Source organism: Periophthalmus magnuspinnatus, chromosome 21 (genome assembly GCF_009829125.3).
Source record: "Periophthalmus magnuspinnatus isolate fPerMag1 chromosome 21, fPerMag1.2.pri, whole genome shotgun sequence".
Classification (NCBI taxonomy): Eukaryota; Metazoa; Chordata; class Actinopteri; order Gobiiformes; family Gobiidae; genus Periophthalmus; species Periophthalmus magnuspinnatus.
Window position 1 is genome coordinate 20,021,927 of NC_047146.1, and position 13,227 is coordinate 20,035,153.

The window sequence follows — 13,227 nt, forward strand, 5'->3', positions numbered from 1 at the left end:
CCCTGACCATTCCTGACCATTCCGGGATTAGCTTGAAAAACTCATTAAAAACTAGCTTGCGCGCTAACCTGCTGCTGCCACTTTTTAATTAATTTCTTCAAATGAATTATTAAACATGCGGCAAATCCTTTGAGATCCCGGCTGAATTAAAAAGACATGATATAGCGTTCAGTTCTGTAAATACCATCTTATGTTTAAATATCCCACGTGACCGCCGCCGCGTAATTAGAACCGGATTTCAATGTATGCGTTTAACTTAGCCCCTAAGCTTTGTAACGCGGGATAAAATTAGCTGGGATTTCGGTTCGGGAGTATTTTTTTTTTCCTTTGTTTGGAGGGTGCAGAGAGGCGGAGGTGCAGGGATCAGACTGGAGTCGAAGCTGAAAAGAAATAGCCTGAGGGGTTAGCGTGCGCTGGGGATGCTAAAAACAAAAGGCGGTACACGCGCAGAGATGCTAACAGCGGCGCGGACCACTGAAGGGTTTAACCGTGCAGATGGCTAATGCGGGGAGGGAATACACTGATGCTAGGTTTAAAACATGTCACAAATGTAATAAAAACAACAGCTTTGCAGAGGTGGATCATTGTGTATTATACGGAAGCGTTGTCGGAACCGTAAAGTCACAATGTTAGTTGTTGCTTGATCGTGGTGCAGTGTGAGACTGAGAAAAGGGACTAGGGCCTTTCTGTGTGGAGTTTGCATGTTCTCTCTGTGTCTGGGTGTGATTTCCTCCAGTTCTGGCCAAGACTAGCTCAAGATCTGGAGACGGGTCCTATTGCTCCTGATTAGGGTTGTCAAAATATTAAAAATACTTAATTATATACTTATCGAAACTAAAACTAATATTGAAACTAGGTACTCATGAGCAGGTATCGATACTAAAAAAGTCACCTTCACAGGACAGAAATGAACCTTTTCCTTAATAGAACTGTATCAAAACGAGTATAGGATAGAGTAATAGAGTAATATATGTCCATGGACCACCTGGAACCTACAGGGACGACTGTGGGATTACACAGAGACCATGTGGTAATATAAAAGAAAATACTACAGTTTAATGTTGAAAATCACATTCTATTATCTTAAGTCTTTTAACTATCATCGTGGTATTGAAATCAGTATTGAGTATCCAGTTTCGAGTCTGTTCCTTTGTACTGAAATCAAGTTACTATAATGGAAACTCTACTGACAGGTCTAACACAGCAGCACCGAAGGACGGGTCAAATGCAGTGGACTAATGTCAGTTGTACAAAACTGAGCCGTGTTCCTCATAGTACAAAATCTGGAAAAAGGTGCACTATGTAACTGTAACCACCTGCTTGTTTCAACGGAGACGATTTATTGTGCCTAGAATGTCCCACAGTATGACTTTAAGCATATCTATATCCATGGAGACAAGCAGGATACACCACCAAGACAGGTCAGATCTGTGGAACAGTGATCTCGCTCACAGTAAGAAAGCATGTGACAGCAGGGACTGCCAGACTTCCCTCATCCCAGACACTACCTCTAGCTCCCAGGCATTCCCAGGCCAACTGAGAGACATAGTCCCTCCAGCGTGTCCTGGGTCTTCCCTGGGGTATCCTTCCCCAGGGAGGAGTCCAGGAGGCATGTGGAACAGATGCCCGAGCCACCTCAGCTGGCAGCAGCTCTACTCCTCTCCTGTGACAGGGCTTCTCTAAGGGAGTACCCAACCACCCTACAAAGGAAACAAATTTCAACCGCTCATGATCATAGGTGAGGATAGAAACGTAGATTCATGGTAAACCAAGAGGTTTGATACAGGTCTTATACAGAAACTGTATCACACATCTTATGGCATGAACTCTCCACACACCTGGAGAGGGCAAGTGGAGAGTCCAACGCCTCTCAAGGAGTTTGGTTCCAGAGCCCAATCTGCACATGGATGAGAGGCCGACTATATGTAGTTGGTAACGCTCAACCTCCCACACAAAGGTTACGTTCCATGTGCCCAGAGCCAGTTTCTGTGTCCAGAGATCGAGTCATGAAGGATTGCCAGCCAGATCTCTCATCACCGGCCCCTTACCTCTTCTCTCCTGCAGGTGGTGGGTCCACAGGAGGATGGCCTCACATAGCCTCTTTCAGGCTGTGCCTAGTGCAACCCTGTGGGGAAAGGCCCAACCACCAGACGTTCATCATCAAGCACCAACTCCAGGCCTGGCTCCAGGGTGGGGCCCCGGTGACTCTTCTGAACCACTCTTAGTCTTAGTCACCTAGGTCCTATTTTCCATGGGTGACGCTACCACCGGAGGAACATCCTACTGAAAGCAATAACATCACATGGTGGGTGACCCCCTTCTAAAAAGCTTACATAGTGCACCTTTAAATGTAAGCACAATTGGGGTTAGAAATCTCAACTCGGGATGTAATACTGTGCATTAAAGTAGTTGCACAGCTTCTCAAAATGTCTTGCCCAGAGGCTCAATGAGAGAATGCACATGTTTGAGCTGAGACTGATGCTGGTGGCAAATGCTGCTGCCCACTCAAACTGTCCTGCAGTAGACCATACCAGGGGTGTAGCTGTACCAAAAACATGGACGAACAGACCGGTGCAGTGGTATTTGTGTTCTGTACATTTTAATCAGGGGCATTCACCATTGGACATTTTTACTCAGATAAAATAAAACTGCTAACAACAGTGGCTGGGTTGGACTAACACATTAACATAAAAAGAAAAGAGAAAGGAGAGAGAGAGAGCGCAAGAGTGACAGGGGAGAGTAAGAACAAGAGAGAGTTAGAGAAAGAGAGACAGGGGAGAGGAAGGGTAAGAGAGGAGAGGGGGACAGAAGGGGTCAACACAGTCATCACGCATCATGTTGCATCATTCATGTCACATATTTAGCTCACAAGGACACAGGAGGAGAGTGAGGGATGGGGAAGAAAGATAGAGAGGAGAAAGTGGAGAGGGGGTGCAGGAGAGAGAGGGAAAGAGTGAAGGGAGAAGAGAAGGAGGAGAGAGCGCAACACAAGTATGAAATCTGAAACCTGAAAAAACTGGTCAAAATGAAGTCAAAACCAGATCTGAGTTACAATAGAACCAAGTTTAATTCAGGCCTAAACCACAAGAAGAGACGGGCAGAGGAAGAGAAAGGAGAGACAGGTGTGTGACTGATCTAACACACTTCAATGCCCTTGTAATCAGAAACACCTGACCGTAATCAGGACAGTCATGTGTGACGTCACATGGTACTTGAAACTGCAGTGGCCACTGAAAGCAGAAAGCTGCGTATTGACTTACACTAGCAGTCAAACGTTTGGACACACTTTGGATTATTCAGGATTATTTACATTGTAGATTCTCACTGAAGGCATCAAAACTATAAATGGACAAATATGGAATGTAGCAACCAAAAAATAGACCCAAAATAACTGGTTTTATATTAGAAATAATAAAAAATAGTGAGCCTTTGCTTTGACCCTGGTTTGCACTTTGGCATTTGTTTTATCTGACAGGGCACAGCTGTGAAGTAAAAACCATTTCAGGAGACAAGGCCAAAGGTTTGCAGCGCTGTCATCAAAGCAAAGGGTGGATAATCTGAGAATTTCAATATAAAATAATAAAAAAATATGTAGTTGAGTTATTTAACTTTTTTCTGTACTACATAATTCCATATATCTTGCTTCATATATTTGATGTATTTCATATGTATCTAAAATGAAGAAAGTAGTAAACATTAAATGAAAGGGTGTGTTCAAACGTTTGATTGGTAGTGTAGTTTGTGCAAATGTTTCTAGAAAATTACTAGGAAAGGTAGAAAATGATTTTAGAACACCAGATACACAGTTTAGTCGTGGAAAATGGATTTAGTTTTTAGTTCCACTTTGATGTAACATAATATGTCTCCTTCAAAAGTGTGCAGTTACCTAGCACCCCGAGCCTGTAGTTGAGCGTGATGACGATGACGTTGCCGTAGCTGGCTAATACACTGCCATCCATCATGTTTCCCGTGCCATCCGTGTAGGACGCCCCGTGCACGTACACCATGACCGGCCGCTGACCCCCCTCCTCGTGGATGTCTGTGGAGAAAGAACAGAAAGCATTTATTACTACAAGGTACAAGTACAAAGGTACTCGTTGACTTTTTTTTTCAGTATGGCAAGAAGGATGTGTCATATCTCTGCCAAATTTCAATCGTCTACAACAAACAAAATTTTTGGTCCCATTCAAATTTTTCACTGTAGAGCGGTTTTATGTCATACTTATATATATTTTAGATTGTTGCATTGAGGTCATCAATGCACAATGGAGTGTCCTCAATTCAATATAATCTCTGAGAAATACATATATTTTTATGTTTTTAGAAATGTACACGCCTACATTTTACAATTTGTCAAACATCTAAACTATAGTCTAATTTCACATGAGTTTTGGTTATTTTGATTTTTAAGCCTTTTGAAAAACAAATCCAATTTGGAGATAATAAAAGTATGAAAAGTATGATTTTACAAAAGAGAACCCCATTTTCACTCTTTAATTGTGCTTTTTGGTTAATCCTTAAATTCATATTTTTTAGGTGTTTTTACAGATTGGCCCCCCATTGGCCCTATATGAACTGATTTTTGATACTTGTCACCAACATGTTCTGACTTGTTTACTACTTGATATTTGCGATTTTCTTGGCTCCGAACACAGTTTTAATTAGTCCCTCGCTGGGACTTTGTCCTCAGCTCAGGCCTAATTATAATTACTAAAATTAAAGTTGAACTGACTATGTGTCAATTGGTAGTTTCAAAAATATTGACAAAATTGTTGATTGCATGATTGCAGCGTTGTTTAAAAATACAAACAACTGTATTTTTATTGACTAAGCCCCCAATCACATAAATTGAATTTGATTCAGAGGGTCAGTAGTTAGAACCCGCACCAGTGCATACTGCTGTTGTGTCCTTAGACAAAACACTTCACCACATTGCCTTGTATGAATGTGTGTGTGAGTGATTGGTCAAGGTCAGATTGGCAGCCTTGCTTCTGTCAGTCTGCCCCAGGGCAGAGTGAAGAATGAATGAATAATGCACACAATTCTAAAATTACTTCAGCCTCTGGAAAAGGCTATGCAAAGGGGGATTAATACATTGCCATTATTAAAGCAACACCATGTAACTTTATGGAGGTGAACTGATTCCATGGAAACAGAAAGTTAAAACCATACTTTAGAACACTCACTATGGAGATAAATGAGTTTTATGCCATACTGTGGAACATTATAGCCAAAGGAAGAACATTTCCATGGAAAGAAGGATGAGGAGGTTTGTGGAGAGCCTGCTCAGAATAAGGACTCATGTTTTTCAGCGCAATAAAAACATCTAAAATGACCCCCCACCCCCAAAAAAAGTAAATGTCCAAGTTGCGCTATTCATTTTAGCCATATCCTCCAGCACTCTCCTGACCTCCACGTGCTTCTTCTAGACAAATGATGAATTATACAGTTATGCTAAATAAAGCATGGCGTTGGTTAAATTGTTTTAGAATGAGGTAAAAATAAATAACACAATTCCAGTCCCAGTCTTTGAGTAACGCATGAATAGCTGCATACAAACTGCTGTTTTACTCTAACAAGGATTCGGCAGGCACGGAGAGGGATGCTGCGGTTAGCTTAGTGCGCACAGCCATGGTTTTGTTCAGGCACAGGAGCCAAAAATAATTGAGAGTGAGTCTTATAAAACCAGGCGGAACAGGCCTCTCAGTAAAGAAGAGGTTGCTGGTTCAACGCCCATGTCTCATCGGGTGCATGTTACTCTGGTTAGCTTTTACAGCGGGTAAAAATAAGTGCTGTTATAGTTTCAAAAATAAAATCTTAGAAGTGAAAAGAGAAGAAAAAGCCAATATTGCTATCTGATATTTGTGTTGCTGCTTTGGTCAATAACAGTTTTGGTCAATACTGATCTTAAAGGCCCTGTACCTGATTTTTTTCATGTATGTGAGTAAAATGTGTCTTGTCCCAGTACAGTATATTGTATAAGCAGCTCTTGAGGTAAAAATATGTCAGTTGTGTACTGTCTGTATTTATTTTTTTAGTCAGAAATTACGCATAGTGAAACAGGACTATTACAACCAAAAAGCAATTGATTGGAATAGCATTGGGTAAATTATATACTGCTCTCTGTTAACCACATAATGTTGCATCTCTGGATTTGGAATAGACAGTATGGCACGGTATGTACGATTTTGATTTTAAATTTCACAAATATGACCTATTTTTGTCCCCAAACATACTGAAATGACATTGTTTTTACTGATAACAATTGTAATGCTGATGTATTCTTAATTACAAAAACATTGGACATGACACCCCATTTATTCACTTTTTGTTCTCAAGACGATTATCCAGTCAGAAAGCAGAGTGAACCTTGCATTTGGGTTGCCAGTTTCAATGCTTAAATACACTGAGAATGAGTAAAAATACTGAGAGGTTAAGACACTGGCAACCCAGGTTTACTTGTAATTGTAGTACTTTTTTTAAACTGTAATCGCACAGGCTACATATAGGTCCTTTATCCTCCACACAGTTCAAACAAAGTCTAATGAAGAAGGCCTAAGACTCTAGCACGTTCTTGTAAAACTGCAAACATGCACCACAGGTAAGTTTAGAGTAGGTCATAATGAGCTATATGAGCTGGAACTAGAATGCAGAACACATCTCCGTGAAGTCAATGAAAGTGTTTTTCTTGTTATTTTTCCCCATTCTCTAAAATGCTCTATATCTCGCCGACTCCATCAGCTCCCCATGTGTTTAAGTGTGCAAATAACATGCATTGGTTTCCCCGCTGCTCCGCTCCTATTATTAAACATCAGGAGATAGAATTTGGCACAGAGTGTATTGTTGAAAATGAGCTCGGGGCGTCGTCCTTGTTTGTGTGTGTATCTAAAGCGTACCTCTTGCCTTTAGATGGAATCACACACACTACACTGAGTTTCAGCGCGACAGGAGCAGAGCGTGGCTGTGCTGCCCCTGTCTCCTCATGAATAGTCCCGCGCCAGAGCCAGCGGGTGGAGCTAACAGCAGAGGGCTCGTGTGCATGTGGATGAACCCATCAGTATGCATGACCGCTCCCACCCACAAAACAGGGCACCCGCGAGCACCCACAAGCACCCACGGGCCCCCGCAGCACTGGCGCAGGTGTGGGGCAGAGAGGGTGGCCTTAGCACTGCTCTGGTTTATATTTAACAAGGTCAGATGTGTGGCCTAGTGCTATACTGCGGGCTAACCGGATAATACACACAAAGACTCCGTTTATACATGAACACACATCGTCCAAACTGAGACTAAACTGGGACTGTACTTCTGATACCACAGTGAAAAGAAAAAAAAAGTTCATTCTAGACAATAGAACGTCATTTTCAACATTAAATCATAGTACTTTCTTTTCTCGTTCAGGTAGGTTCATGAGCGTATTCTAGTTTATGTGTCTTATACTTGTTCTGATAAAGCTCAAGATCATGTTAATCCTGTTCATTCAGGTTCATTTCTGTCCTGTGATTGTGACTTTTTAGCATTGATACAGACTCAAATGAGTATGCACTTTTAACACCAGTTTCAGTATTGATTAGTATTTTACTTTCGATACTTTTTACAAACCTAGACTGCACCAGAACTAAACCTGTACACTCCACTTGTAAAGCTCTTTGGCCACCACTAATACTCACACTTCACATTCATTCTAGGCAATGTGGGTGAAGTATCTCGCCTGAGGACACAACTACAAAACTTGGTAAGAGCAGAAATCAATCCTGCGTTGGTTTAAACAAGTGTTATAACTAGGACTTAGGACCGAGGATGTGCGAACACAGCCAAAGAAAAAAACATTCAGAAGTAAAAAGTGAAACCATTCATTCTTTCTTGCCCCGGTGTTCTACTGAACGCCTCAAAAACTCTTTTATACCCGCAGCAGTACATTTTATAACAAGCACTTTGTCAGAAACTGTGGAATACTAAAAAACGATATTTCTGTGCACTGATGTTACAATGAATCTGTAGCAGAGTCCCTCGTGTTGTGTCCAGTGTCTGTTTCTGTCTTTGTTCATGCATTGTGTAAATGTAGTATCTATCTATCTATCTATCTATCTATCCATCCATCTATCTTATTCTCTGCTGTTTGAGTGTGCAAAAGAAAACAACTTCATATTTATGCAAAAGGACTTCCTGATTTGTTCTATTGTCAGTCACTGATACCAGGGCTCCAGACTAACAATTTGACTTGGGTGCACCGGTGAGCCAAAGATTTTCATTTGAGTGCACCAAAACCCACTGCTTATTTAAGCCACAGTAATATATTGTCCTTAAATTTCCTCAACAGTAAGGACTGAATAAATAACTTTCACCTGGACATACAATTCATACGCTACACCAGGGTTTCCCAACTTTTCAAACACGCAATTTTAGGCTGCTGGCGACCTGCAATCTCCCCCCAGCATACACACACGCCCCCTCTCTTCTGGTAACACCATATTGAAAGAGCACATTTGCACTCACTAAGGTCTCTGAGCCAGGGTGTTTTACTTTAAAAGCCTACATTTCATCTCTCGATAGTCTCAGCTCTTAATGAACATGAAGCCAGACCTGATCCGAGTAAGTAACCTAGTTAAGTATCCTGGATTTGTATGTTCTGTGCAGAGTTTTAGAGGCAGAATAAGCGCGCCTGATAGAGCCTCATGCGTTCACGTAGAGCTGGGCACCAAACACCACGACCATGTGCGCCCAAATTGGTTCGCACTTGATACAGCGAGGAGTGTGGCAGTGTCAGGTTAGAGTAACACTACCTATCACTCTCATATTCACTCACTCTGGGCTCTGCATTCATTTGAATAGTGGCGATATGTCAGAGTATCCAGAGACAATCCAGTGACATGGACAGAGAAGCAGAGTGAATATATGACAGCCAGAGAATTCACGTAGTAATACTAAATTTGTTCTGTCGTTTACAGTGAACACAGAAATAAAACTAAATTCTATGGGTTTCAAATATAAAACTTTGTCTGTGTCCATTAATGCAATACAAAAAGTGAAAGAAATGTCAGATAAAATTGACAACCAAATATCTGTATCCCTTTAACTGACTGTGGAAGTAGTATTGACTCCTACAGTGAACAAAGACTGATGAATGGACTTGCATATCCTACTGATCCTACGAAACTGTTTATTTATTCATAGACCTAATTCTTCTGGGGCTGTATTCAACTAAAGAAATCCTTGGTCGACCAAAGACATGTCTTGCCGACCGACTAAAAAGGGGGCGTGGCAAAAGCTCTCAAAACAAATACTTATCTCTATGTATCTGACCTAAACTGCACTCACAAGACTACACCTGCATGGGGTTTCATGCAAAAACAACTATTTATGCAGGAAAAAGTACAAGGAAGCAATGTATTTGTAGAAAGAGAGATTAAACTTGTGAAGCACGAGTTTAATCAGCTTTTTTACATATGAATACCAAAAAAAATAGGCTACCAAACACCAATTCCTCATTTCTCCTTTACGCTGTTGTCCCATATAAATCCTTATAATTTAAATAAAATGACTACAGCCCAAAATTCTTCTACGGGCTTTTCTCCATAAATATACAAAAACATGATACAAAACAATATACAACAACTTCACAAACCTGATGTGATGTGCAGTAGTTTCATTAGCGGGATGCACACTGTTTGTGTTGTGACAGTGCTCTGAAGGCAGAGTGACTTAACACGGAGAGCAAAGGGAGGGGAGTTTCAGAGCGTCAAAAATCAAAGTAAATCTAATAAAACGTGTCAATACGTTGTTATCGGCGAATTAGCATTTTCAGAACAATAAAAGGCAACATGGCGATCCCAATATGTTATGTGTTACCAGTTAATGCCCCATAGAAGTAAAATACCCCCTCTGTAATTAAAAGCATCACAGATTGGTTAGCTCGCTGCGTAAGACAATTCCAGGGTCATTTCATTCCTGGAAATTCTCCCCATGTCCCATCAGCTCATTCATCTCTGTTTTCTGTGACCAAAATAACAACCACATCTTATTAAGAATTATTCTGGTCCAAATGCATGGCACTGCATTCTCTTCTCCGAGTCTACAGGGATAAGGGAGTGTTCAGCCATCTTTCTTCCCTCTGTGTGCAGCTATTTTAGTGTGTGCTCGTAAATGTCCCTCCTGCAGGCGTATTCAAATCAGCCCATTAGCCCAAACCCTGCTAGCTAGCCCGCCTAGTTATTCTTAGCTGCGTCTGGCCGCCTGCGCCTTCACTGTGGGCACGCACATGTTTATTGGGGAAGATTGCATTGTGGAAATGCAATGCAATATCTTAGATGTCCTGAAATAGCAGCGTGCAGCAATGATTTAGATTTAAAAGGGTGTGTCGAAATGCTTTTAAAAGGAAATTGTCTAAACATGACCTAACTGTGTCCCCAGATATGAGCCGGATATGTTCAAATCAAATATAGCATTTACTGATAGCAATTATGATTTATTTTTAGTTACAATTGGCTTTGTGGTTCTCAAATGGCAACCCAAACTCTCACATAAGTTTGCGTTGCCAGTTTTCTTTCTTTTTTTTTTCTTTAATTAAAACACTTGCACAATTTATTTACATTGGGAGCACATTCGTATGTACAAATTACTCCAGTTTGCCATCCGGACATTCATTAAATTCAATCATTAAACTCTTGATCTGGCGCATAGAATGTACAATACACAGATGCACTAAATTATACTTTTCTCTCTATAATACAAGAGACAACAAATAAACAGGAAACAAAAAAAAAGGTCAAGTGGAAACAAATCTGAAAAGCCTCGCCTTGTCTCCTTCTCCTTACTTCCTCTCCGGAAAACAATGCTTTAAACAAAGTCAGGTCTCAAAACTCCTATATATATCGAAGGATAGACCACCCTTGTCTTTTGATAGCTGTAATGTTGTTTTTTCCCCAACCACATATAGCGCAAAGTCAGTTTATTTCACTCAGCAAATTGGTGTTTTGAGACTGCATGGGAAGGGTTTGAGAAAGACAGAGCAAACGTGGGAGACTGCAGATTTTTTACAGATTAAGGCAAGGCAACTTTATTTGTATAGCACAATTCGTACACAAGGTAATTCACAGTGCTTTACAGAATAAGAAAGACATTAAAATTACACAAATCAAAACATAAATAATCACCCAATCTGCAACTCTCTCATCCACTCGTTTGCACCCTTTAAAAACTCTCTCTCGCACTCTTTAAACAGTGTCTTGCATAGTTTAAGAACTTTCCCATTACTTTACAAAACTTTCCTGTCACTTTTCAAATACTTTCCTGTCACTTTTCTATGTCTAATAAAAGTCCGTCAGTCCATGTTTCTTTTGTCATCATAAAATTACCATTAAAGGAGAAGACTGCAGAATAAAAACCTTTCAGTCATATGCACAGCTAAACAGAAGCGTTTTGAGCCTGGATTTAAACATTGTCAAAGTAGAGGCCTGTCTCACATCTTCAGGAAGACTGTTCCAAGTTTTAGCTGCATAAAACTGAAACTCTGATTCTCCATGTTTAGTCCTGACTCTGAGCACCAGCAGGAGGCCGGTCCCTGAAGTCCTCAAATTGCGAGATGGTTCATATGGCACTAGCATGTCGGAGATGTACTTTGGACCTAGGCCATGAAGAGACTTATACACAAGCAGAGCTGCTTTAAAGTCTGTTCTTTGAGCTACAGGAAGCCAGTGCAGAGACCTGAGCACAGGACTTATGTGCTCGTACTTCCTGGTTCTAGTCAGGACCCGAGCAGCAGCGTTCTGGATGTACTGCAGCTGTCTTAAGGCTCGTTTGGAGAGGCCAGTGAGCAGGACGTTACAGTAGTCTAACCTACTGGAGACAAATGCATGGATAAGTCTCTCTAAGTCTGACTTTGACAGTATACCTTTGATTTTTGCAATGTTTTTAGGTGGTAAAAAGCTGCAGATGTTATTGATTTGATGTGGCTGTTAAAGTTCAAGTCTGAGTCCATTGTTACCCCTAGATTTCTAGCCTGATTTGAAGGTTTTAGAGAGAGAAACTGGAGGTGACTGCTAACACTTTCTCTATGTTTCCGTGGGCCAAAGATGATGACTTCAGTCTTGTCTGAGTTTAGCTGGAGAAAGTTGTTTTGCATCCACACACTGATCTGTTGGATGCAGTGTCAGAGTGAATCCACTGGTCCATATTCACCTGCTGCCAGTGAGATATAGATCTATTTTGATTAACCCAAGAGTTGGAATGACACCATCTTGACAGGTGTGATTTAATTTTGGAGATGATTGGCTTCTACACAGAATCACCTGATCCCATTTAAGACAGTATTTATTTCTCTTTATATTTGAAAGTTCATAATTAAATGTAATAATTTGAGTTTTATAACATTTAAATTGTAACCTGACAATGATTCATAGTCATCTAATGTTGTCATCCATCTTGGAAGTGATTCATTTGGTTCACCTAAATAAACCAAAATATCATCAGCAGAAAGGGATAATTTCTTTGATATCACCCTGAGTATTGATCTTTTTAATTAGATTAGTTTGCCTTATGCACTGGCTAAGAGGTTCTATAAACAAGGCAAACAGACTTGGCGACAGGAAACAGCCCTGTCGACATGAACGTTCCAGTGTAAAAGACTTTGACAGACTTTCATTAATTTTTATCTCTTGGACTGTGGTAAATTGATTGTACTGTCTTGATAATAGTGTTGTAAAAAACAAATTTGTTCAGCGCTTTTGTCAAAGTATACTGCAGCTATTTCATTTTGTAATCTTTTGTAATTTTATTGAAAGTTTTCTGTCATTACCAAAGGTACTGTTATCTTTGTAATTCTTTCAACTCCATCTGGAGATTCACAAGTTTCTCATTTTTTGCAAATTATTGTGTGATCTGTTATTTCCGCATCAAAAACATCCTTGGAGTTTTGTTTTGCTTAATTCACACATGTTTAACACACACCCAGCATATTTAGGATGAGTTCTTCTCTCAAAACAGAAAAAAGAAACAGAAACCAAGTTCTCAAAACGAGTGTCCCACTAATCTTGACATTTCTTCCAAGAGCCATAGTGATCCTCTTCAAGTTCCTCACAGTCCAATCTTGACAAGTTCACTGAAGACAGCACCTCTGCTCTGGGTTTAACAGCAAATGTTGTTGCAGGTGTTGTAGAAATGCCCTTTTTCGCATTGATGTGGAGTAGGGTTGAACAAGGCCACCGTCTTTGAAGAAGCTCTCCATCCTTTGTA

At 40.5% G+C, this 13,227-nt stretch overlaps 1 protein-coding gene across 1 annotated transcript in view; it reads right to left on the reverse strand.

Moving 5' to 3' along the window:
• LOC117388836 (neuroligin-4, X-linked-like) overlaps positions 1-13,227 on the reverse strand; it is a 78,255-nt gene that overhangs the window by 52,788 nt on the left and 12,240 nt on the right. Inside the window, exon 3 of the mRNA XM_033986384.2 lies at positions 3,887-4,039. Within this exon, the coding sequence (XP_033842275.2) occupies positions 3,887-4,039 (153 nt within the window). The remainder of the gene's footprint in view (positions 1-3,886; positions 4,040-13,227) is intronic.